The sequence below is a fragment of the Haemaphysalis longicornis genome, unplaced genomic scaffold, assembly GCF_048455015.1.
Source record: "Haemaphysalis longicornis isolate Haplotype H1 unplaced genomic scaffold, Haemaphysalis longicornis Haplotype H1 scaffold_2, whole genome shotgun sequence".
Classification (NCBI taxonomy): domain Eukaryota; kingdom Metazoa; phylum Arthropoda; class Arachnida; order Ixodida; family Ixodidae; genus Haemaphysalis; species Haemaphysalis longicornis.
In genome coordinates, this window is record NW_027526295.1 from 63682472 (window position 1) to 63710218 (window position 27747).

Genomic DNA, 27747 nt, shown 5'->3' on the forward strand with positions numbered 1-27747 from the left:
AGCTAAGAGCCGTGTTAGCGCCAGCTAACACGGCTCTTAACAATCATGCTAACAATCTAGCTAACAGCTAACAATTTAGCTAACAAATCTAGCTAACAATCTAGCAAGCTAACAATCACGCTAAGAGCCGTGTTAGTGCTAGCGTTATTGATATGTGCGTGCCAAGATAAGTCAGTAGTCATGATTCAGTAGTCAAAGGATTTATTCGCTGATATACTTGCAGAGAATACATTGTAGCCAATTTGAGCACATTTAAAATAAAGTGTCAATAATTTTTAGTTATTCCAGTAAAAGCTCGTTAATTCGAACTCGAAGGGGGCGGGCGCTGGAATGAATGGACTTCGTGCTAAACTTTACGGGCAGAACACAAAGAAGCCATCTGTGGACTCGTTATCGCGATTAGGTGCTACTACACGTTTGTTGCGCACGCCACGTGACCGCAGGCCCAAAACAGCGACCTCGGCACAAAGAAAACCTGCAAAGGCGTTAGCCGGAGCACTGGCGCCGTCGGCGGGGCGCCGGCTGCTGTTGTTTTTCTGTTAGGTGAGGAGTCCGCGTCCGTCCGCATAGCATTTACAATCGCAAAAAATCACACATGAGCCGAAAGGATTCCAGCCTGTGTCTGGTAAACCCCACAGAGTTAGTGTCAGTCGTCTCACCCATTGGACTACGACCGTGAGTTAGTACTCGAGAGTCAAAAGGCGCACTCCCTCGCCTGTAACGGTGCGGCGTACCTTAGAACGTCCCAATGTCCGTCCGCGCCCATCCGTGCGCACACCACCATCAATCGAAAATGAAGCGAAATTCGAGTTGAGCTGTGAGTTGCAGTTTCATTTAGCGAATAATCAAGGTGCAACTCACGGCTCAAATCGAATGACGGTCGGGGCGCAAATGTGTTGTCACTCGGGGCGCAACTTGGATGTCATTTCGAGTCCCCGTACAACGCACCCTCGCCATCATCCACTGAGTGGAGATGCTGCCATTTTTTGTTGTTTTTCGTATCTAGTAAATTTGGTTTGTTTTGGATTTGCAACACATTGTAACCACTCTAAGCGGACTTCTTCCGCGAGGATCGATGTCAACCAAAGTATCCCAGTTCGAATGAACCGTAATGGATACCGACGCGTTCGAATTATCGGAAGTTTTCTCCCATTGTAATACACAGGGCTATGCCGGCAAAAGGGTGTCACTTTGAAATAACTGTAATTTCGAATTAACCGAGTTCGTATGAACGAGCCTTTAGTGTACTTTCATCGGTTGAGGTTCAGTGTCGCTTGGTTTTATTAGGGGTGCGGGATAACAAGCACTAATTTGAAGGACCACTTTTAGATGGGAGGTTGGGTAGAACATTTCCTGCGTATTCTGCAGTCATCAGCGACGTGTCTTTGTGGTGAACCTATGACATTTAAAAGCCTTTCGTAGAACTTGGGAGCAAAATTGGGTTCAAGTAGAAGTTTCTGATACCACGCTCCTTGTAGTGCAAACATCAATGCCTTCCAACTTTATTTGACAAGGCTCAAGTTCAGTGCAGGTATGGATATTCATGCGCCCTACCTCCTTCCGGCGGTTCTTTCAAGCGCGACGGCGTGCCAGCGATTTAAGCACGACACCTTCGCAGCTGTGCTTAAAATATGCTTTCCCCATTCCTCGATAGTAGTTCTAGATGAGTTCTGTCGTCTAACGATGATTTGAATTGTCGGTAAAAGGTTGTGTTACAGTAGTCCGAAAACTACTACCGGAGCAATTCACGACCCTAACTGTGTTCATTCGCACTATTTTCTCGGCTCCTGTAGAACCAAAAAAGTGGTGCAAATATTCTTTAAATACAACGCGGACTTTAGAACGTTCTTTACATTCTTCGATTCATTTTTAAGATTATTATTGTTATAAAGCATCGCTTCATCAAAGCATCGCTTCATCTGAGTGTCAAGCGGTTCTGCAACACTAGCCCGCGTGCAAGCATTTGAAGTGTAAGTCAGGTGAATACGTGGTGTACAGAACAGATTAGGAATCAAGGTCGTCTTTTATTTCATTTTCGTATCTTTAGGTTTCATGTTAAGATCTATATACCTCGCCGGGATGGCCTCTTGTAAAGTGTTTGATACCGGAGCTCGATCTATCTTGCGTATCCTGGTTGATGCATTGTAGTATCGAATGTGACAAAACTATACAGCTCACAAGAAAGCTGGTCGTAAAACCTACGCGGCTGAAAAGCGGGAAAAACAAGCATTCAGCGATCAGCAGAATGACGCATGTTAAAGGAGTCATAAGACACGGGAACAAGACGAAATTGCAACCACCGCAGTAATTACTCTCTAGCTCGGCACACAAGCGGGAAACTTGCATAAATCGGATCGTGGGAGCGTGACCGTCTATCGTGCGCAGGCACCCGTCCCACAATTCGTACACTGTAGACGGGTACGATGCGTGTTGTTCGCAGACCCCATGCCAAGGCCGTTTTCCGAATGACTTCACTTTCACATGTGTGCTATCTTGTCATCTGCTACGTGGACATGGTGAGCACAAACCAATGACACGGCTCTCGAAAAACGTTTTGTCTGTTGTTTCTAGGTCCCCTAATGCACGCCGTCTCAGCCAAGTGGAACGCTCCTGATGGTTTAAAAGGGCAGGCCGCTTTTGACGCAGTCTGTGTGAGGCCGGCGTGATATCGGTTTCAAACCTTAGGCGCCTACAACAAGAAAACATGGATTTTCGCCATTTTATCGCTGCACTTGTGCTCTTCACAGCGCCAATTGGCTTCGTTCAAGGTAATGTATAGGTAAATAGCCGCTAACTCGTTCTTATGGGTAAGCTACCACGCCAGGCCTTTCCAATGTTTTCTGCATGGGCACAGGTTGAAGTTTCCGTAGGCTTTGCCCATAATTGTGTGTATTCATCAGCCACGTTATTCTCCGTTTATTCAGCAGGGCAACATACTTAATTTTCACATTCTGCTTGGTGCCTGCAGCACAAGGCATCATGGACGTGGTGAAGAAGCTTTTTGACGAAAAAGTCACTCATGCAGAGACCAAGCAGCTAATGATAAAAAGGCTTGCAGAGCTTGAAGTGTGCCTGATGAAGATGGTCGGCATGACACCGCAGATCACCATGCAGGTAAGTACTCAGAGCGCTTATCTGCACCGGCAGTGACGCTTTGGTTTTGCTCCCCACGTGATTTAGTGGCTCACCGACCGCAGTGGCGGTTTAATTCTGGGAGGGAAAGGTTTTACTGCTTTTTTCACTCGGTGCGCAGTGGTGCACACGCGCAAAAGAGATAGGAGCTCGGCAAAATAGCAAAACACATTTGAACTTACGTTGTGCAATTTCGAAGTGAAGAACATTAACAACGACATCAGTATCGGCACAATACGTTGCGTGGTTACCCGTTCATAGATTACTGGTGTGTATACGAAAGAAGAAACATAGGATAGACCTGCGTTCGGTTTCCTGAGCTTGTTGCAGCGAGTGAATTTGAGGTCGTAGACAAAAGTAGCAAGTGATTAGGCAAACAAGTCACAGTCGTTCTTGAAGAAGTCCGTGCTCAAATCTGCAGCACTGACTTCTCGCTTTTATTGTCTACAGGCGATGAAAAGATATGCGTACATGAAGTGCTTATAGGCTTTCTTGGAAGTGTTTGCGGCCCTGTACACGATTTGCGGAGTCATGCTTTTGGTAAAAAGAACGCCGCAAACAGGAACGCGGTTTACGGATACGGAGGAAATAGCAGAATCGTAGGCGTGTGCTTTAAAAGTGTATGGCACAGATTAAAATACCGGTTTGTTGGGCATCCAGCTGTTTCAATGTTAAAAGTTAGTGGTACACAGAATGAAGGTTCTACATCTTCCTACGTTTCGGAAAGAGGAAGTCGGATAATTTAGATACATCATACAGCAATGCACCAGCCCCACTTGATAAAGAATGTACATTGATTGGCGCATTTTTTTTTATTCTTTTCTCCATAGAAGTTGTTCATGCGCTTGGCAGTGGCGTATGTAATGAACGAACGGGATAACGGCCAACGATGTGTTGAAGGTCACCCTGAAGTGTCATAAGTTTGAGCTTCTACTGTGAACTATAAATATGCGATTGTGAGCCGGTCAACAATGAATCGATGTAGGATACGTCAAGTACAAACCTTAGAGACCTTCAGACTGGGCACCCCTGTGTTGGCTTGACCGCAACCATCGAACCGCCCTTGAGGGCACAAGGTAAAGCGAAATTTCAAAACAAGCACTTCTTTTTCTTTGCAATTAGGGAAGTTCAGTTCCTTGTGCACGTTTTCCATGTTAGCACTTTTCTTAGAAAGTCGTATTTCTCGCTCAAAAACAGTTTTTCTGTAAGCACGTCGCAAGTGGCCAAATCCTCTATATGAATTTTCTCCGCATTTATTGTTATTTTTTCATCAAGAAACCTCCAGTTCTAGATCAAACCGCTTTTCTGGAATCAGCTGCATTAAGAAATCGCTTTGCAACCATTGCATAGCTGATTTTTCAGGCAGGGCAATCCAAGGACGCTGTTGTACGTTTTTTCCACATTGCACGTGTTTCACACTCTCAAAACTGCAACATTGGATGCTGTTCTTTCATTCAATGACGAGGCAACATTTTGAAATGGATGCGTCTATTCTCCCAACAGCCGTGAGAATTTCCTCCAGGAAATTCTCATGGCCGTTTTTATAAAAGCTGGCTGGCCTAACATTTGATTAATAATGTTACGTCCCAACGTTACCTAACGTAACATAGCCTAACCGAACGCGACATATCCTACCCAAATCCAGCCAAACTGCAACAAACCTAATCTAAGTCAGCCTAACGACACAGGACACAATCTGTATTAAACGTTTTTAAACCAATTTTAGTAGGCCTGTGCGTCGATCTCTTTAGATAGTGAAAACAAGAGTAAAAAAGAGTAACAAAAAACAAGAGTAACAAAATCATCATTACCGAAAAATTCCGAAAGCTAAAAAAGAAAAAACATCGCAATGTCGAACTCTAACCTGAGCCTTCTCGTTTAAAACCAAGTAGTATACCTCAGCGCTACACAGCCAGATGCAAACGCAGCTTTTTAGGCAACATTTATCCCATAGAATATCCGGGTAGCCAATGAGACGTGACTTGTGGGAGAAATTTCTGACGGTAATTCTCGCGGTTGCCGTGATAATAGACACTGCCTTTTGAAATCATTCGGATCAAAACCTTGGCGCTGCATCACCATCAAGTAGCTGAAAGAGGATGACCACAAGCGAAAATACTTTGCGAACAGAGCTGTACGGTGGTGCATAAAATAGGCAAGGAAGGACAGACGACAGGCTGAAAAGCAAAACAAAAAGACGTCGACGGTGATTATAAGCTGGTGATTTTTAAACAAATGGCTCCACTTGTGTTTTTGGCAAAAAAAAAACATTGTTTATCGCCTCTTTTTTTACTTTGAACTCAATTATCTCAAAGCAATATTTTTATTACGTAGGTACTATTATTTCCTACAACTTCAGGGACAACGAGCTGATTTTTTCACCTTGTCATCTCCATAACTTGTCACACCTACTTCACCAGAATTGAAAATTTTCACGCAACCGTTTTTTGGTTACACAACTTTTGATACTAAAATAATGCCAAAATGTAGGTACTAATGGACAAAAAATTATAAAAGATTGAATTTTTGGTGCATATTCCTAATTCTGCTATAGTTCAAAGCACACAACATTTGAAAGAAAACGATATATACATTATGTAGATACGTTTATCAGATGCTGAGAAAAATGTACCTCAAAATGGCCCAAAATTAATGGGAAGCATAGTGCTTACCTTGTGCCCTAAGACCTGGCCACCACGGCCCACATGTACACGATGCTTGTCTTTCAGTTAAAGGAGCGGCAGGGATTGTCATCACTCTTGGGAGGCTTTATTTACTGAGCTGTGTCTTCGTACCACGTAAAACATGATGTGGCACGTAGGCATTGCTTTGCCTTTTTTTGAAGCAACAACCTACTGCCATGGTGACCCATGCTGCAAGGGGGATCCCATGAACTTATTTTGCTTGTAAAAACCGCGGCGATGATATGGTCAGGAATACGCTGACAGATAATGCAACAACTTTGGCCGTAAATAGGAATGCATTCTCACTTGGCTTGTTTTACTTGAATGGCCAACCGGCAGACTGTTCGCCATTCACGCAGCAGCTCTCCCACAGTAATACTTTTCATCTGCATGCCCCTGTTCTGCTTAAGTTCCGTCACGTTCACCTGCCACGCTGCATGCGCCAGGCAAACTCGTGTTTCCGCACTTGCAGGGTGTCGGTTAGCAAAGTTCGGTCGGGCTCTGGTGAAGCAGCTTCCAAGCGCACACCAATCAATATATTTTAAGTGCGCAGCACTTAAGGGGCCCTGTTTGTCGCCGTAGCTGATCCGTGGTCACGGTATCTAACCACCGTAGCGCGTAGCGCGGTGTTCCGCACCAAAACAGAGGCGTCGAAAAAAAATCACCGTTTCCTGTGGTCGCGATTGAACGCGCGTTACTCGCGCTACGAAGCCTACGTCAATCCTATCGGGCCATACAGGCACACGTTCCTGATATGCAAAGGGTTGAGGGTGATCTTCACGCTGCGCCGTTGACACGGAGGCTACCCTTGCAAGGTCGCAAATGAGTACAAAATAAAAACAGAAAAAAATCACAAATCAACGCGTTATATTTCCCAAATTAATTAAAAATACTTCAATGCCTCTTAATAGGTAGTTTTATGGTCTGCGGCACCTTCTGTTGACTACTTTTGGTATCAACGCCAGACGTATACTGCAACTAGCCAAGGGAGGGTGCCACAACCCCTATTGCGAATCACTGCTCCGTACTTGATGGCTTCGACGTTGAGTGGAACTGCTTTAATTGTTGATTTATTTAATTTCATTTTACACCTGATGCGATGAATGTGCCATTCGTGTCGAAACACATAACGACAACTATGGTCTTTCTCCACTTTTGCTGAAACATCTAAGGCTTTCGCCTTATTAGAATTACCACCATCCTCCTGCCCTAGATGAAGCGTGTTCATGCGCGTTTAACGTAGCGTAAGAGTCTGTAATACAAATTCCAAAAACAGAGGGATGGCTGTACAGGTGAAGGCAACAATACTGTTATCCCTTGTAAAGCGATTTTGAGGAGAGATGAACAGTGTGTTTTATTTACGTAAGAATCTTGAACGAACGATTGGGCGAGTTGGTACATCATGCCTAGGGACAGCGCAAACAACACAAAGCAACATGCTAACAGGGCATAAACGCGGCACTGAATAACAACTCAATTTTATTGCTCTTGACAATGGTTTTTATACAAACCGAAGCAACAGTAAATGAAAAGAAGGCAACACTAATTATGCACGTGACACTTGCGGCGGTATGAACACCGGGTGGCTGTGACTTCGCGTTGTCTGTACGTGTGATAGTATTGTACTTTCGGACCAAGAAGTATACGTACAGTCATGGACAATTCAAATACGAACCGCGGAGCGCACGGCCGAAGATACCCGTTCCGTCCCCCTGCAGCGGCCGGGGAAAACGCACGTAAATGCGCAGTGGAGATGTAAGGAGCGAGGCTGCGTGTCCCACTGCGATGTGTTGCCCTCTGGTAGCTCGCATGCTTGTGTTGTCGCCATGTTGCAAGAGCGCTGAAAGCAATTGTTAGCTATGCTGCGCGAGATAGCATCTGCGGCCACTGCGTGTTCGGCTCAAACGAGCGACTGCCCCCCACCCCTTCCCCCCCCCCCCCCCCCCCGTGTGTACCGGCGCCACATTTCCGACATAGCTTTGCATGTGGAAGGCAGTAACTTCAACAAATAACGATGGACACCTGTGTCACGCTCAAACCAAACCCAGTGCTGCCCGTTCCGAAGATTTCTACAAGCACTGAGGTGCCTGCCAAAAGAGAAACGAAAAAATTGGGGCCCTCAAAATTGTTGTGCACATGCACCTGGTCCATTGAATGGTTGGGCCTGCCTATACTCGTAATTTGTGGGAACATTAGAATTCTGATAGTAAACTTCTCAGCCCACACAATGCTTGCAGTTAATGTATATCATTGGAGACGAATTCTGGTGGTATATCTATTGTTTGCTACAAGCACTAAATCCGCGAAGTGACTCAGCCTAGACTCCGTCAAACAAAGACGCCGTGACTGGAGTGTCTACGACATCGCCAGAGTGGTCGATCAGCGTTGAACCCTCTTAAGCTTCCTATGGCACCAAGACTGCCAGAACTCGAGTCACGGCCGGGGGTTTAAAAAGAAGGTCCCCTTCACCCCGAGTAGTCCCAGTGGCGCTGGCTGCCACCCCCACGCACAGGAAACAAAAAAATACCTAAACATAAATACCCCAGAAAGTGGAGGGGAAAATCACCCCGCCGGTAGGGTAGTGGTGATCGCACCAGACCGGTATTTTGGAGGTCGTGGGTTCGGATCCCACCTGGCGGGCATTTTTTCTCCACTTTCTTTCTTTCTTTCCAAATTCTTTATCTGTTTCAATGACCTACCACATCCTCCCCTTTGCTTTCCGAGGTTTTCTTGACTGCCAACTCTTGTTTCTGTGTTATTTTCAACGAGCCCCTCATTTCCTATCCTGATTCGCCATATATATATATATATATATATATATATATATATATATATATATATATATATATATATATATATATATATATATATATATATATATATATATATATATATATATATAGATTGCGAGAAGGGCTGTCTTTGGTTGCCGTAGCAAATAGTAAAAAATGGGTATAGCTTCTAACAAAACTGTTTATTGGTCGACGTTTCGATCGGATGCCGATCTTGAGAAAGATCGGCATCCGATCGAAACGTCGACCAATAAACAGTTTTGTTAGAAGCTATACCCATTTTTTACTATATATATATATATATATATAGATTTCGATGAGTTTTGCAACGGGCCAGAAGAAACGGTCAGGTAAAAGATAAGAACAACTTTGCGGTTAACTTGTTTATTATAAATTAGTCCGACAGTTTCGGAAGTGGAACTTCCTTCCTCAGGGACAATCCCACAATGAACACCGAATCCCTATGCACACTGCATGCGAGGGAGAGTCTCTCCTCCTCTCCCTCATGAGGAGGGGAATACGCCAGAGAACGTAAAAAATCGGGTAACAACAGGGCACTTGCTGAGTGGAGAGGATTTAAATAAAAAAAAGGAAGAAAAAGAGGAAAGGCGGTGGTTTTAGTGAGAAAACGGCTCTGGTGGGGGAAGGGAGCGGGACCAAAGGTTTCTGTCGGCCCGCTGCGGCTGGGATGAAAGAAAACTGACAAACAAAATACAGACAACGCATGAGCACAGATGGGAAGAGCGGGGCGGTGGTGTAGTACTAAGGACGCGGTCTTGGCCCGGCATTTGTTTCGTGGGTTCACCCAGAGCAGACCGTTAAACGGAGAATCATTGCTTTTACCAAGAAACCGGTGATAAGTCTACTTTGTTTGCCCTTTGAAGGGCCGCGACATGGCGACAGAGAAAGGCACTAGCGGCAGCCAGCGGCGAGCCGCATAGCGGTCGGACCGCGCGGAAGACAGGGATCAAGTTACACAGGGGCGCGGCGAGTTCGGAGAAGGCGACGAGTACCCGGTCCGTCCTTGGCCGCAGCGTAGAGTAATGTAAAGGCACACATACGACGCGACAAGCGTGAAGTTCAATGGAGGGCCGACACAGAAAACCACTGAATTACGACACCGCTATGTCTCAACAAAACACGACAATCTCAAGGTACGGCCAGATTGGCACTGCCGTTCAACGTCACCTCCCTCTCTCTTCTTACTCTTCCTAGTTGTCCCAATGTGGACAGCATTTATCGCGCAGCACGTGCAGTGCGGGGCTTAGGCGGCTTTTTTGGGCGGCGCTCCCTCTCGGTATGCGCCCGTTGTCTGCTGAGCTAATGACGGGTGGTCCTGAATGAATTAAAAAAAAAAAAAAAACTTTTATGCTAGGAGAAAGGGGGTGGAACAATGTGCATCCACTTCCTGTTGTCAATCAACGTCCGTGGTCCTCCGGAGGCACGACATGCTGCCAGCGCTCTCGTTGATACCATGAGTCAGCGTTTTGAACTTATAAATAAGGTACGATTCCTTCTGTTCGCGCTCCCGTTTAGTGTGAAAACCGGTCTCTAGCAGAGTGACTTTAATTTGGTCGAATGAATGTCCTGGGAGGCTGACATGTCTTGAAATGGGCAAGTTCGGTTGTGTTTTAGCGTGAGAACGGTGGTTGTTAAAGCGTTTACGGAAGGCGGTTTCTGTTTGTCCGATGTACTGCATGCCACAGATGTCACAGTGAAGCATGTAGACGACATTTTGGCTGTCACAGTTTAGATGCGCATTTATTTTGAATACGTAATCTGAGGAGCTGGCTTTAGCAGTAGTGGTGGTAGTCATGTGTGAACAAACCTTACAACGTGTTTTCTTGCATGGCTGGCATCCCCGTTGAGTGCCCTCAATGGCAGTCGTCTTGGCTCTGACTAACATATCTTTCAGGTTTTTTCCGCGGCGATAAACAACTCGGGGGGGCTTTTGGAAAATTGAAGATAGCCGGCTACTTTGTTGCAGTATATTAAAATGTCTCGAAAGAATGTTATTAAGTTTGGGCAACGCAGATGAGTGGGTGAGGACAAGATTTGTCTGGCTTCCTTCATTCCTGGGATTCCCTCCATGTAGAATTTCCTCGCGGTTTAGGTTACGAGCTCTGTTGATGGAGTCATCGACCACTGCTGCTGGGTATTTTTGACGAATGAGGGCATTTTTTAGTTGTTGGGAGTTGTGGTCAAAGTCGGCGTTGTCAGAGCAAATTCTGCGGTATCTGTGGGCCTGGGAATAGGGAATGCTCATCTTGCAATGCCGTGGATGGTCACTTTCAAAGTGCAGATACTGCTGGCGATCTGTGGGTTTTCTATATAGGGCTGTGATCGTGGTCGTGCCCTCTACCTGAATGGTGACGTCGAGAAAGTTCACCGATGTCCTTGAGATATTATGCGTAAAAGATATAGAAGGGTGGACCAAGTTGAAATCCGAAATGAACTTATGCAAGCTTGCCTCGTCATGCGGCCAGACAAAAAAGATGTCATCCAGGAATCGCTTGTATATGAGCGGGCGAACGGGTTGAGCTTCCAAGAAGGGTCCCTCGAGTGCCGCCATGAACAAGTTCGCGTAATTAGGTGCCATTTTTGTGCGCATAGCTGTGCCGCTAATTTGAAGGTAATGTTTGTTTTCGAATTGGAAATAATTGTAACGAAGCACCAGGTCAAGTAGGGTAGTAAGGGCGTGCTCATTAATCTCTAGTGCCATATCAGCGTTTTGACATGCCTCCACGGTATACCTGATGCCGTCTGAATGGGGGATATTGGTGTAAAGCGATGAGACATCCATTGTAGCCAGGAAGCTGCCAGGGGGGATTACCAGTCCAGACATCTCTCTCAAAAAATGGTTTGTGTCCTTGATATAGGCCGGAATTTTGGGAACTGCGTTTTTCAAAATAAAATCAAGAAAGCTGGAAATTGATTCTGTTGGAGTGCCATTGCAAGATACAATAGGGCGGCCTGGATTGCCAGGTTTGTGAATTTTAGGGAGTAGGTAAAAGCGTCCCGGTGCTGATTGGGTGGGCGTCATTGCTTTAAACATGTCTTTAGTTATATCGCCATTTTCAAGAAGCCTTGTGAGTTCAAGGGTGATTTTCGATACGAACTGCTGTGTTGGGTCCGCAGGAAGTTCCTCATAAAAATTCTCATCACTCAGTTGTCGGAGTCCTTCCCTAATGTAGTCGGTTTTGTTAATTACGACTATTGCTCCGCCCTTGTCCGCCGGCTTTATAACAATGTCATCCCGTTGGCGGAGGGAGAAGAGGGCCTTGCGCTCATCAGTTGATAGGTTGTTGCGGACAGGGTTTGTTTTCTTTAATGCATTCAACACGTCTTTTTGAACGGCCGAAATGTACATATCGAGATGTTTGTCCCGACCATCGCTCGGTGTCCAACATTTGTCTGATGCTCCCGGAATTTTTTTGTCTGGGTTCGTTTCCCGGTCGTAGAAGTATTCACGAAGGCGTAAGTTCCTCGCAAAATTGTCTAAGTCCTGGTACAGCTGAAATTCATTAAATTTACCCGTAGAGGGACAGAATGTGAGACCTTTTGACAGCAGTTTAAGTTCAGATTCTATGAGCGGTACGTCCGATAGGTTGACAACGTTGGATTCTGGATGCGCCGAACTTTCAGATGGGGTTTGACTCACAGGACATACGCTTTTCTCCTCACCCAAGGGTACAGCAGCTGGATTATCCGGAATGGAAGAATTCTCAGTTCTGGTTTGGCTTCCTGAGCATCCAACTCCCTGCTCCCTAAAGGAGTGATCTGGAATGGGGATATTGTCTCTCCGCATCTTTTTAAATTTTTGGTTCATCACACCATCTTCTTTTTGAGGTTCGTATCTCTTGAGTTCCATTCTTTCCATTTCGGATATCTCCGGGCTGCTCCGAAGGGAAGTTTCCAACTTCTCTAATTCTAAAGTCTTTCTTTCTCCGTGTCCTATTCGCCCGCTCATATACAACCCGTTCGCCCGCTCATATACAAGCGATTCCTGGATGACATCTTTTTTGTCTGGCCGCATGACGAGGCAAGCTTGCATAAGTTCATTTCGGATTTCAACTTGGTCCACCCTTCTATATCTTTTACGCATAATATCTCAAGGACATCGGTGAACTTTCTCGACGTCACCATTCAGGTAGAGGGCACGACCACGATCACAGCCCTATATAGAAAACCCACAGATCGCCAGCAGTATCTGCACTTTGAAAGTGACCATCCACGGCATTGCAAGATGAGCATTCCCTATTCCCAGGCCCACAGATACCGCAGAATTTGCTCTGACAACGCCGACTTTGACCACAACTCCCAACAACTAAAAAATGCCCTCATTCGTCAAAAATACCCAGCAGCAGTGGTCGATGACTCCATCAACAGAGCTCGTAACCTAAACCGCGAGGAAATTCTACATGGAGGGAATCCCAGGAATGAAGGAAGCCAGACAAATCTTGTCCTCACCCACTCATCTGCGTTGCCCAAACTTAATAACATTCTTTCGAGACATTTTAATATACTGCAACAAAGTAGCCGGCTATCTTCAATTTTCCAAAAGCCCCCCCGAGTTGTTTATCGCCGCGGAAAAAACCTGAAAGATATGTTAGTCAGAGCCAAGACGACTGCCATTGAGGGCACTCAACGGGGATGCCAGCCATGCAAGAAAACACGTTGTAAGGTTTGTTCACACATGACTACCACCACTACTGCTAAAGCCAGCTCCTCAGATTACGTATTCAAAATAAATGCGCATCTAAACTGTGACAGCCAAAATGTCGTCTACATGCTTCACTGTGACATCTGTGGCATGCAGTACATCGGACAAACAGAAACCGCCTTCCGTAAACGCTTTAACAACCACCGTTCTCACGCTAAAACACAACCGAACTTGCCCATTTCAAGACATGTCAGCCTCCCAGGACATTCATTCGACCAAATTAAAGTCACTCTGCTAGAGACCGGTTTTCACACTAAACGGGAGCGCGAACAGAAGGAATCGTACCTTATTTATAAGTTCAAAACGCTGACTCATGGTATCAACGAGAGCGCTGGCAGCATGTCGTGCCTCCGGAGGACCACGGACGTTGATTGACAACAGGAAGTGGATGCACATTGTTCCACCCCCTTTCTCCTAGCATAAAAGTTTTTTTTTTTTTTTAAATTCATTCAGGACCACCCGTCATTAGCTCAGCAGACAACGGGCGCATACCGAGAGGGAGCGCCGCCCAAAAAAGCCGCCTAAGCCCCGCACTGCACGTGCTGCGCGATAAATGCTGTCCACATTGGGACAACTAGGAAGAGTAAGAAGAGAGAGGGAGGTGACGTTGAACGGCAGTGCCAATCTGGCCGTACCTTGAGATTGTCGTGTTCTGTTGAGACATAGCGGTGTCGTAATTCAGTGGTTTTCTGTGTCGGCCCTCCATTGAACTTCACGCTTGTCGCGTCGTATGTGTGCCTTTACATTACTCTACGCTGCGGCCAAGGACGGACCGGGTACTCGTCGCCTTCTCCGAACTCGCCGCGCCCCTGTGAAACTTGATCCCTGTCTTCCGCGCGGTCCGACCGCTATGCGGCTCGCCGCTGGCTGCCGCTAGTGCCTTTCTCTGTCGCCATGTCGCGGCCCTTCAAAGGGCAAACAAAGTAGACTTATCACCGGTTTCTTGGTAAAAGCTATGATTCTCCGTTTAACGGTCTGCTCTGGGTGAACCCACGAAACAAATGCCGGGCCAAGACCGCGTCCTTAGTACTACACCACCGCCCCGCTCTTCCCATCTGTGCTCATGCGTTGTCTGTATTTTGTTTGTCAGTTTTCTTTCATCCCAGCCGCTGCGGGCCGACAGAAACCTTTGGTCCCGCTCCCTTCCCCCACCAGAGCCGTTTTCTCACTAAAACCACCGCCTTTCCTCTTTTTCTTCCTTTTTTTAATTTAAATCCTCTCCACTCAGCAAGTGCCCTGTTGTTACCCGATTTTTTACGTTCTCTGGCGTATTCCCCTCCTCATGAGGGAGAGGAGGAGAGACTCTCCCTCGCATGCAGTGTGCATAGGGATTCGGTGTTCATTGTGGGATTGTCCCTGAGGAAGGAAGTTCCACTTCCGAAACTGTCGGACTAATTTATAATAAACAAGTTAACCGCAAAGTTGTTCTTATCTTTTACCTGACTATATATATATATATATATATATATATATATATATATATATATATATATATATATATATATATATAGTCGTGAAGTGGAGTCCTTAGTTACTGCAGGAATACGCACAAAGTAGAAGTACGCTCTTCGGAGACTTTATTTCCAACGTTTCGACCTGAGACAGGTCTTCCTGAGGAAGACCTGTCTCAGGTCGAAACGTTGGAAATAAAGTCTCCGAAGAGCGTACTTCTACTTTGTGCATATATATATATATATATATATATATATATATATATATATATATATATATATATATATATAGATATATAAAGTAAAGAGTCGGATACACATCAAGAACAATAACAAAGGTTTACTCACGGAGCGCCAATGGGACTTGCCTTCATCAGAGTACAGTTACATGATTTTGCTGTCACAAACATTTGGAACACATTTCTTATATAGCTTTGCGGAAAACTGTGAGAAGGAGAGGAAGAAGTTTCGGAAACGGAGAGTATGCATACGGTTGGGCTGTGCCTGTAGGTACAACAAAAGAAAAAGAAAGAGAGAGAGAGAGAGAGAGAGAGAGAGAGAGAGAGAGAGAGAGAGAGAGAGAGAGAGAGAGAGAGAGAGAGAGAGAGAGAGAGAGAGAGAGAGGACGGGGACGGGTTAACAAGGCAGCTCTCAAGATTGCACCACGACGGGGCAACGTACGTGGCGTGGGCTGCAAGTTCAGACAGTGCGGAAGTCTGGACAATCGCGGTTTTAAAAAGAAGGTAAAAGTATGCAATAAGGTATTCAGTAGGTGGGGAGACTGGTTCGGAATGATCCATACAGGCATGAACGAAGATAGTATTTTGGCTGTGTCCCCGCGGATGGAAAGAATAGTTACGGTATAAAAAGCATTGCACGTGAGCTAGCAACCGAACAGGAAATAGGTAGGGTCCATAGATCAGAAAGGGTTAAATGTGTCTAAGCTGGGGGGGGGGAACCCAGCCTTCTTCCCAAGTACAAATCGCATTGTTGAGCCGCATTAGGCTGATAAAGCTGCTGTATTTGGAGCGTTTCTGCGAATTCTGATGGGAAACTCAAGGGTAGGTTTAATGAACAATCTGATAAAAATTATGAGGCCGCCAATTTTAATCGAGGGATAAGCACGTTAGTTTTCCGTAACGTTCATTAATACCAAGCGTCGCTGACCCAAAGCTACAAATTAGATACGATTTATATATTTATAGCGTTACCAGAGGGGAGGCGCATGCTGGCGCAGCTCCGTCTTTCCCGGCCGCAGTAAAGCGCAGGGTTCGTTTGACGTGTGAGGTCAGCACGGGGCATGGCCTTGCGGCGCTATGCAGCCGCCGATCTACAGAAGCGCGCGTTCGGAGGGGTGAAGTACTCAACCCATAGTTCGGCGAGCAATTACATTTTTCGAAATCTAACGCTGGATATCGGTTATACTGGCGATCCTTTCCAATTTTTACATTACAATCACACGCTTACGGCAATAACTAAAAAGTCGATTAACAAGTACTAAAAAATTGTTACCGCAGACAGAAAGTGGAACCCGTTTTAAAGCGTCCGTCACGGCCCTAGATCACTTCGAGCAAGAAAAACAATTTTACCTCCAAACGCCCATTTTTTTCATATTACATAAAGGCGTCCCTGAAACACCCTATGTGTATAAATGTCTTAATAACATACGCAAAGGTACTTTGTGACATTTACTTTCAAATGTACAGCGTCGTAACCCCTGGAACTCACACAGAACATTAATTTCCTCTGGTAATTGCAGGTGATTGACAGCATGGTACCTGCTCTCAACGACTGCGGAATGAAAATGTTTTCTGGACCCGACGATCAGAAGACGTCTATTGTAAGCTATGTTCTAATCCTAAAATTTCCCCGTTATTGTAAACCCGAAATAATTGTGTCTGACGCTATCCGTGTCGTTATTATCAATAAGATGGTCCAATTGAAGTTTAAGTGAAAGTTGGTGTTTATTGAAGAGTACGTTATCTTAACGGAAAGGCAAATAAGCGTAATACGTGAAGATGTCTCAAAGTAAGAACTCTCGAGAGACGTTCGTGAATCTGCTGTTCATAGTGATTAAGACGACAAATAATTTTTTCTCGGAGGAGACCATATCCGTCGAGCAGGACGACTTGCAACCACCACGTGTTTCTGCATTATTCAGCAGCATCGATAAAACCGGATATCAGGGTTAAGTCCATTTCACAATGTATACCTGGTCACAGTAACTGGATGGTTGCTAATGCGGGTTTATCAATGTAGTCAAGGGCAGCAACATACAAGAGTTTGTGTGAAAAAGGAAACATCGCTATTTCAAAAACAGAAGGAAAGTATTTTGATGTTGTGAAAACCGAAAATGGTGCACAAGTCAACCATATAATCAGCAATTATCCCCAGAATCTAATGACTGTGGTAATCAAACTATCTATTACGTAAGGGTGTGATCCATATACATAATATAATTGGAGTGCAATAGAATAGCTCGTTGGTGTGTTAAAAACACTATAGATTTAAAGCGAGACAAAGTAAGAGGTAAAGCCAACATGTTCGCAGATACATTAAGATTATCTGCCGCTAACATCCATACCGCTCAAGCTAGAGCAGATTGGAGTTGTAGCCACAGGTGATGATTGTTTTTCTGTTGCAACAGGACTAAGTATACAGCCTTGAAAATAAAGGCTGGGAGTTTACAAACACCATTCTCTAACTGAAACTAAGGATATCAATTTGACAGTTAGGAATTTGTGTACAAAGTAGTGTATAACAATAAAAGTTCTCCGGATTGGCAGTTTCGTTTTTCCGAGAAAAACTGAGTACGGGACACGTCATTTTCAAGAGAACAATGTGCAGCTCGGAAACATGGCCGGGTGATTTCGATTGAATGCTCTGAGGTTACATTACTTGCATTTCAATACTTGCATTACAACAATACATGTTTTGAATCAATATTTGCGATAACTGTTTGGTGGTTTATTTTCTACAACTACAGTTTACAAGCTGCGCACAGGAGGCCACCGCTAAGGTCAAGGTAAGCTTGTCAGCAAGTAAACTGTTGAGGCTAATTTTGTTTGTTGCGTCTGTTTCCATGAATGGCGACACCTGACTGACGTGTAACCAAGCTCTCGATTCACTCACGCTTAGACTTAAAAGTTAACATTGATGGTTTAATGCTTATTAGTTCATTTCAACGTGCGCACTGTCTTCTTTGAATGCCTTGGGAACCAGCTTCTATTTTGTCTTAAGAATCGCATTCGACACAAGGCACAGGTGCGAATGAGATGAGGGGAGACATTCATTCAGGAATCTATTTGTTGTAGGATAATCAAAGTTTGAGATAAAAAAAAGTACTAACAAGCTCAAATGTACACAAAGACCACGACACCACAGAGCAACCGGAAAATGTCCTTTGCGCCACCCACCTCTTTCGCTTCTACAACAAGTCCACAGATTCCTTGTTATCACTTATTATCAGCAGCAGAGTTTCAAGCCGAAGACCACAACGTCGCGCGGGAAATATTCGTCTGACGAAATTCACTACTCACTCTGCGTTCGCCCTGCAACCACCATCTGCCATCTCCCAATATCGACACTTCTACTTTCCGTGGTGAAGCGATGTGACTAATTATAGTAGATTATACTTCATCCAATAGCGAAGCCGTCTTAGCAGACCATATTAATCGCGTTTCCTTCATAATATCTCGATATTTTAATGTAGTTATTGCCTTAAATTGAGACATAGCTTTCGCTAGAAAGGTGGCTTTGCCGCAAATCCTACTCTGTACGCGGTGACGGAGGCACGATAGGACCCAGCTTTCCTGAAAAGCCTGTTCTGTCTTTGTTTTCGGATGTAAACCTCGAGAGTAAACGCCCAAAACATTTAGAAATGTATCAAGATGAAGTTTTGTGGAACCAATGCAATATTCCAGCAGTGTTAAATCTAACTTGCACACGATCATTCAAGCCGTGCCAAGGTGATTAATAGACTTTAAAGGCAAATATTGCAGGATTTATGTACTAATACGCAATACCAATATTTGGGTGTGAATTTCACAAAAACAGGCCTATGTAAGAACACAAATCTTAATCCGAGGAATGCGTGCCGACAACAAAATGATATAAATATTTTATTTCAGATTGTGGGAAATAAAAATGATTTGCATTCAATCGTTTTATTAACGCGCGAAGTCTACGCAGCACTGCTTCTTGTAACTTTACTTCAATGTTCTGGGCCGCTATCCAGTGCCTGATTCGCTACTTCCTTGCTTATTGCAGGCTTCAACTGGCATGGGCGCCGATGACGCAAAGCTCCTCGATGACGGAATGGTAAGTAAGCAGTTTTTTTTAATGCGATAGATTACCCTACGGCATAACAGAGAGGTTTATTGGAACAACATTGCACCAGTTGCACAGAGAAAGCCAAGAAGAGACCGGTACTGGGGTCCCCATATCCAACGCTTAATATCGGGGGTCTCCCAGGATGGAGCCCTGTGCCTCGGAGGTGGTGGATTCTGGCGTTTCTAAGACCTGAACAAGTCCACAACAGGTGTTCAACGTCAGCTTCTGGCACAGGAGTCACCCAGAAAGGGCAGGTGTCCGCAAACGGGGCGTGGTATCGGGCAGGTCAAGCGTGAGTAACTGCTGGGGATAACGCCACCCCAACTCGAAGCCTGCGCAGCAAGACCTATTCTCGGCGAGCGAGCCCACTGGGGAGGTCAGTTCCACGCTGTGAAAGTAAAGCACGCGTGGCGCGGCGGAGGTTCTCTTATTCTACCAGCAGTTCTTCTAGGGTAGATACTCGAAGTAGCGGTAGTGGTCGTGGGAGGTCTCTTCGGTGGCAGGCACGATCTGCCACAGTGTGGGCAGGAAGCGTGTCCCGGCGAATCCATGAAACGCGGACAGGGCATCGATAAGTGTCCATAATCTCGTGAATGCGTGCGGCCAGGCTTTTACAACGCCCAACGAGACGCAAATCGCGAATCACTGCCGTGGAGTTCGTGTAAAGTTCCAGCTTGTCCCCAGTAGTCAAAGTCGATGGAAGCGCTTGCAGGCCATCCCTAATGGCAGTAAGTTGTGCTAGCAGGCTTGGGAGTGCACGGAGTGACTCGTACGGGTAACTTTGATTTAGGGCAGCTTAGGAGGGACACGTCAAGGCCGTGGTGACGAAGCAGTCGTATGCCCCGGCGCCCACAAAAGCCTGGACAACCAGCGGTTGCGTCTCAGGCGCCCAGTCAGAGACATGAAAGACGGCACCTGGAGGCTGGTGAAGGCCCGAGGTACGGGCGTGTAGCCTTTGTCAGAGGCTTGTTGTCCGTCACCTGATGGAACAGCCAGGGCGGCCTTGTGGCGGAAAAGGATGGCATCGCTGTGAATTTGAGAATACAAGCACTAAAGAAAGTGGTTGTTCTGTCAATTCAACATCCGCATTTTCTGCAACCGGAGAGCATTCTCGCCACTTGATAGAGCCACAAAGTAGCACTTATTTAGTTATTATTCACCAACCGCGCCCTTCTAATAGTGTTTGGTAATTGAGGGAATCTCTTTTTTCTATTACAACGAATCAGACAACTTGTGTTTTCAGCTGTTCCCGCTGGTAATGAAACCTCCCTCGCGTCAGGAGACCATTCTTACTACTGTTACGGCTGCAAAGTAGAAATTTACGAATTTCTTGCACACCTCAAATCCCCGCGTGGAGAACGCGATCCGCAAGAAAAACAAGAGGTGCTGCCGATGTGAAATTTCGACAATTATTGCTTCCCATACCACATTTATCTGCTTAAATTCACACAGACGGGATGTTTCAGGCCTTACAACCTGTCCAAGCGTCACGACTCTTGAAGCCCACTAAAAAAAGCATATTCTCACAGCTACACCGTGTTGTACTGCTCACAAGGAACAGATATGGGCCACCTTTCTATATGAACGAACCTTGTACAGTAACTTCTGGTGCGTTCTTTATGATGTATAGGTGCAGATGTTACCAGTGTGTCATGTGCGATGAAATACAAACACAAGGAGAGCAAGGGTGGCCTACCGTCCCTGAGGTAAACCGCCAAGCCAGAGGCGATGCCTGCGGTTCTAAAAAGTAATACGGACGATTACGGGAGGCGTGATATTTCTATTTGCCTAACGACGTGAAGGGAAACCTTTTCAATGTCATGGCGTGAAGCTATGGAACAGCTTCCCTAATGTACATCAGTGATGATTCCCTGTAGGCGAAGGTGTGTGCAGTGGTCGCATATTGTGTACGCGTTTTACCATCCCGCACAAATCACGAAACGCCGGAGTGTAAAAGCCCATGTATACTGAACTTGCAAAACACAATCCGCACAACAAACCAGCTTAAAATTTTGAGCAAACCAGCCGGAACGTCCTTGCGGCATTTCTACACAAATGCATTCGCAAGCAGCGGCTGGCAGGGATGTTTGTTTGTTATGCGCGTAATTTTAAATGAAGCTTCTTCACTGATGCTTGCTAGTTTACCCGTGATTCCGAAAACCAAATCAAGCAATAGTTGGTAAAATATTAGATAAATTACATCAGGACATTGCACTTGCTACGCAATATCTTAAAGCGCATTCGCCCGCGACTTTGACAGGAGAGTGTTAAAGATTTCATAAGAACTTCACCGTACCTTCTTAAAGAAAGTTAGGACAGGCGCAAGAGTTTTCTGACATCAAGACTGCCTCAAATGTGCATCAAAATCTTCGCTAAAAGTGCGTCCAACCTTCGTTGAAATCAGATCTTGTCGATCGGCAAACCTTCAATGACCAAAATCGCAAACGAAAAACGAACCCATGCGATGACGTTTTTCGCAATAAGCAAACGAATATACAAACAATATGAACTTATACCGACACGGGGTTTATAAGTCAAACCTGTACTCTTGTACTCCTTCTGCATAATCGATGCGTGTATTCGCTTTTCGCGATATTAGACAAACCGTTTGGCCACAATGCAAACCCGGCTTCACGCATGCACCGTGTGTCTATAGATCTCAACACAGTTTTAGGTCGATCAACCGGTGTATGGGGAAATGCATTAGTTTTTTGCCAGGACGCCATGGTACCGTTAAGAATGCTTTCGCTTGAAAACTTTTGAACGCAGGCATTCAATCTTTTCCCACTACACACATCGCTCACCTTCCCAATTTAATGCTGTCATACGTGAATAGGCGAAACTACAAAAATTTCAATAAAGTTATCTTCGTAGTGCTTGAACGTGCTCTTGATATTCCTTTGTGCATTTGGATTTCTTGTGCCCAATTATTAAGTGCACGTACTTTATAGTGTGATCATTTACGCCTTAGTTATTCAGGATCCGGCCGCAGAATAATCAGGCAGTAATAATGTGACATGCACATCAAATTTCAATCATGCTGTTAGTTTGTGACCTATAGTTACTTTAAAAATTTACGTGTGGCCAGTGCAGACTTCATAAGTTACGACTGGAAGCCGGCTTATAAAATTTACGTGAGTGAAATTCGCTCAGAGTACATGCGACTGCGACCCGTACCACCAGCCGTTATCTCAAAATGTGGATTTGAGTTTAACTTCGACGGCGTCGGCCTCAATTCGTGGCACTATGTTCACGCTGAGTTTCCAAGGATATAAATTTTAACAATATTATATCGGCTGTTTCAAGCGACAGCGCTGCGCCTAAGCTATGAGATCACCACAATGGGGGCTCCAGAATGATTTAGTCCTCCTTGGGATCTGCAACGTGAGCTGAATTTTGAGAAACCAGCGATTTGGTTTCTTTTTTTCGTCTTCATCCGAAAAACGCTGCCCGGCTGGTAAGAAATTCGGGTCTTTGTGCTCAGCAGTACAATGCCTTATACACCGAGCTACGGCACTGGACAGTAATAAATGTCAGGGGGATTATTTGTGCATATCAACGAGTCACATACAATCGCGTGACTCCTGTTTAAAGATTACTCGCCACTTTTATGACAGACGTGGCACTTTCCATGGGCTTCACCCGTACCTTTCGAAACGAAAATCGCGTTTAAATTGTGTGCAGAGGTACGTTAGTCGGCGGAGTAACAAAAACAATAATAAAAGCCACAGGCGACATCTAAGTTTCGGTCTTAAGATGTACGACGCGATAGCGCTACATCGACTTTCAGGGAGCATTGTAAAACCGAATGGGTGCATTTACGATCTATGCTTCACAGCCCTGAAGGTAAGAAAAAATAGAAAGATTAGTAGCAAAGGTGATTAATCACCCCGGTACAGCAGAGGCAGGCCCTCTGTGCTTATGTGGCTTAAAATGTGAGCGTGAAAGGTTGCGGATTCGGGCTGTTAGTCAGTTAGATCTATCGTGGATGTTACAGTTTAAATGTTTCAGTGTTTATTCTCTACGGTCTATGACGAACTGACTGATTTTGGTTTTCTGCTAAGAGAGAGAGAGAAAGAGAAAGAGATTTGGGGTTTAGGACAAGGGAGTAAACAGATAACAGGGAACTCAGGAGGGAACCTGAAATGTGGGTCCCCGGATGCAGCAGCTTCTTTTCTTGCCCTCGCAATCAACTAGCGCTGATCTTGAGGTAATAAGCTGGTCAAAGCCCCCTAACATATCTCGATAGATGTGTAGTATGTAATGCTTTAATTGTTATCCCCAGAGCATACCCTTGAACCTGGCTCGATTGCGTGGAAGGAAGTGGATATATGATCATATCTGATGTTCCCAGCAGCCATTGTCGCCCACATTGATTTGCAGATACTAACGTCACATCATCCTCCTCGGAGGTTGTAATTCTTCGGAATTTAGACCCCCTTGCAGCACGGGTAAGGATCGTGTTCCTAGGCGTACGCTGAGGAGACGTTCTTAACGTTTATCGGGGATGGGAGAGGGGCGGTCATGGAAGCAATGTGCACGGCACGTAACCTCGCGTGCCTTTTGGTCACTGCCTCGTTCTCTTGCAGACCCTAGTGTCCGGGTGTGTCCAGGTGACGTTGTTAACTTTCTTTATTGTGGATAGGAGTATCTTAGGGAACGTTTAGGTTTTCTACCTCCATCTAATAGTCTGGCGCCTTTTGAGAGTTTGTAATGGTGTTTGCGCTTCTGTTCGATAGATTCACTAGTCCGTTCACCAAGAGGATTTTCCAACGTCTGCATTTCTTTCCTGTATGATGGAGAATCATGCAGTCACAAATATTGTCAGAGTAAGTCAACTGCGACAATTGGCGCCTCGTGCTTTCGTACGTCCAAGAGTCAGTGTATACCGTCTTCTCATGATACTGGAACTATCCTCGAATGCCGTATCCCCTGTCGCTGTGTAGGTTTAGATCCACGTTTTTCGGCAGAGAGTTTTTATGCGGAGTCGCTGGATGAATGACATGACCGTGATGACGTGCAATTTTTTTTCGAGCCGCACCCTTGGTGCCTGGAGAGCGGTTTTTGTAATTTCTTCCAAAGAATTTGAAAGACGCAATCGGAGGAACCTGTTCACCATCATGGTCATCAACTACCAAGCTAGGTCCACTGAAGGACGAAGGCACTCCCACTGACCTTCCCCGTCCTGGTGCGGCGCTTCTCGAGTCTATTCTTTGCCTTCGAACTTTCTTATTTTCTCCCTCCATAGAGTTACAGGCCTTCCCCTTCTTTTCAACCCGTCTTTTCAACCCGTGCCCTTCTTTTCAAACCGCCCATAATATATGCCTTCCCTGATTTTTGAGAGACTTGCGTTAAGCATTTTGCTTCTGTTTCATTTCGGTGACCCAATGTAGATGCTTGCATCAGATGCTTGCGGTGGTTCAGTGGGCTAAGCGTATCGCTGCTGAGCACAAGGACGCGGGTTTGATCCCCGGACGCGGCGGCCATTTCCCTGATGGAAGCAGAAAACAAACTTCCGTGTGTCGATATTTGTGCTCTCGTAGATTCCCGTATTGTCGAAATTTACCCTGATCCCAACACTACTGCTCGCCTCATGGCGCAGGTGTGGCTTCGCACGTGAATCGCCGAAAATAATTCTTTTTATCTTCCGGTGGAGCGGCGCTTTGGCGTGATGGCGCTGGTTGCGGACATGGCTGGTGACAGCATCTGCTGAGCAGGCTACCACCGAAAAAGCGTAGACCGAACTTCACTGTGCAGGCGTGGCACCCGCTGGAAATGAGTGTTGTTTCTTTCGTAATCGCCGGAGTATCACTGTCCTCCTTTAGAGATTTCAGTCGTCGCTGCTCCGTCTTCCTTGCGATTCCAGTGATGTGCGAGGAGCGAGTTCTCGTTTCCCAGCTGTATCAGTTGTAGCTTCCGCGCGGCAGCAATGACGCATTTCCGCGGACGCTTGATAGGCACGGCTGATAGCGGACGGCTAGCAGCCAGAGGGAAATCGAAAAATGGTTGCGTTAAAACGGGCAATGTTTTCACAAGGCCTCGAGTACGAAATTGTTTCATGCTGTTAGCGTACTTAGATATGTTTGTACAAGACGTTCATCATTTTGTCTGGTATTACAGGTTTTGTGAGGTCACCACACACTCCGGCAGAAAACTCAGTGATGGCTGCGTTACTAGTGATCATAAGTCAATTCAATTTCTGCCTCGTTCGGGTTGCTTACGCCAAAATTCACCTGTGAATCGCTGGGGGATTTAAGACATGCTTAACACTCTTCTACAGTTAGTGTGAGTTATTCAAACAAAATCTTGCCCTAGTGAGCATCTACTTTCGAGTACAGACAAAGCATCTTGGGATCTGCAATGATTCCACCAAACTGCCATTTTTCTTAGATACGAATAAAATTTAGGCATGTCCTGGAACTTTTCTGCGAATTCCAAAAAAAAACGTAGATAGCTAAACACCAATTCCGAAGGATTTATTGGTTAGAGATACAGTAGAATCTCGATAAACGGAAATCGCTTAAACGGAATTGACGCTTAAACGAAATAGTAGGAATTCGAACCGCTTCCGAGAAATAGCCATATAGATCTGTGTGGTGAGGTGTCCAGTGCGGAGGTCTTCTTCGACGTTCTGAACGATGCCATCCAGCTTCTCCCGCATCGTGGTTCGTCGCCGTAAATTCCTTTCCATGGAGGTCATCGTGGGTCCCAGGGGTCTGATCCGCTGGAGCAGGAGTCGTCTTAATCAGGTAGCGGTCCTGCTGCTCGTCGTCTCCGACGTCAATTCCCGGTTTTCGGCACAAATTGTGGAATCCAAGGGACAATGGCTTCCATGCAAAGAGGGGCGACCGTGGAGATCGATAGCTTTAATGACGATTATGAGAAGGATGAAGCACCTCGAGCTAGCCACCCGCGTGTTGATCGGCACCGATGATGATGATGTCATCGATGCAACTGCGATGATGATACGAAAGTTTCTACAAAGGCTAAATGAGGTTTTCGAGAAGGGGTTGCGGCTAATGTGAGCATTGCACCAGTTGCAGCAACTTCTTGTAGCCAATGCGTGACGTTGTTCACAACGACACGCATGTGTGCCTTCTTTGTGCTTTTGCAAAAGCAGCTCAATATTTATTCGCAGGATTGCCTGAGAAAAGTGATGACTTCTTGAGCAGCCTCTGACATTGCCGCCACCAACTTCAACTGCTGGTGCCCAATCATGGCGGCTTATCAGAAGACCAAGAAGTCAGATAAATAAAGCGTTTTGTAAAGAAATTGTCCGCATTACTTGATCTCTTCTCAAAATGACGTAGCAACGTAACATACGAGGAGCTGTTTGAAGAGCTCTTGGTTCAGCACTACGGAGGCGGGAAATTTAAATTGCTTTGGGTGGTAGCAGTGATGGATAACGGCGTTACAACCCGTTATGGGAAATCACTGCTTTCCGCTTCCTACAGCTATCACCTTGAGTGGAACGGCTTTAATTTTTTTCTAAGAACATCTGTTGCTCTGTGCTTCTTTCACTTCAAAGTAGGCCCACACCATGCCTTCTTGCACTGTCTCATTTGTTCTTTTGCTCTATGCTCCTAATGCCAATCGACTTACCGCCCTATGATTTACATCTAGACCTGACTAAATCTCTGATTTGACACACTACGTTTGAAAAGGTGAGTGCCGGTATCATTTCACCTTTCCAGATTCCTTTTACTGCTTCATATTTGTTATATCCTCATTGTGCTCTGTGCTTCATGATAGAGGCGTTTCTTTTTCCCTTCATTCTTAAATGCTGCTCATGAGTTTTTTAGTGGGTTTGCCCTTCGTTTATCCCCATGCCCAGACGTTTGTAATTTGTAACCCGCGGTATTGCTGCTTGTTGAACGAATACCGACCCGTTACGGGTGTCGTCACTAGAAACCACTCCAGTATTCCACAACAGCGGCCCTAGCAGATTTACGCATTTCTGATTCCGATTTGCCAATGCCGCTTGAGACAATATATTACAAGACCATAGTTTTCTGTAATCGGGGTCTCTCTCGACGAGGCAGGCTATGGCCACGTGTTTGTGACGTAGTTGGCGAGCTACGAAGGGAAAGAACGCTATCGCGGCATGAAACGCTTGTTCGAAGAACATCACCGCTCGGTGCAGCCGGAATATTTCGTCCGGGGACCTTGTGTCCTCCAGACGTTTGAAACCGTGAGATTTTACTGATCAGAGAGCTCAATCGAAGAAAATAAGTGCAACATTGACTTCGGCATCACCGAAAGAATGCACATGGTGCCAGCGTTCTTTGCGATTTTAATAATCCCATTGTGTCCTAATTTTGAGCCTTCCAAAGTGGTGTCTAATATTTCTTACAGTGGCGTATCCATAAATTATTTTTGGGGGTTATACGCCACAGGTAAAAAAATAAAAAGAAATAGATACTGCGGCGAAACAATATTCGTTTTTCTGCTTTAGTAATGTCTAACGTTATTTGTTTCGCAGACTGCAATATCTGCACAAAAATACGGGTACGCACCGGACTTCGAGCAACCATATTTCTGAGAAAAATAATATTTTTTTTGTCTTTGTTTTTACACTTTAATATAATGATTCGGTGTGTATATAGCATTGCTTTGTTTATGACCCTGGTTAC

General features: G+C 45.4%; 1 protein-coding gene across 1 annotated transcript; it reads left to right on the forward strand.

Annotated features, from left to right (window-relative positions):
* The first annotated feature begins 2633 nt into the window (after positions 1-2633).
* LOC144168928 (uncharacterized) lies at positions 2634-26384 on the forward strand. The gene is made up of 6 exons (XM_077697924.1): positions 2634-2768; positions 2969-3114; positions 16542-16622; positions 17769-17807; positions 19052-19102; positions 26253-26384. Exons 1-6 carry the CDS (start codon positions 2705-2707, stop codon positions 26280-26282), a joined length of 411 nt encoding a protein of 136 aa, XP_077554050.1. The 5' UTR covers positions 2634-2704; the 3' UTR covers positions 26283-26384.
* The last annotated feature ends 1363 nt before the right edge of the window (positions 26385-27747 follow it).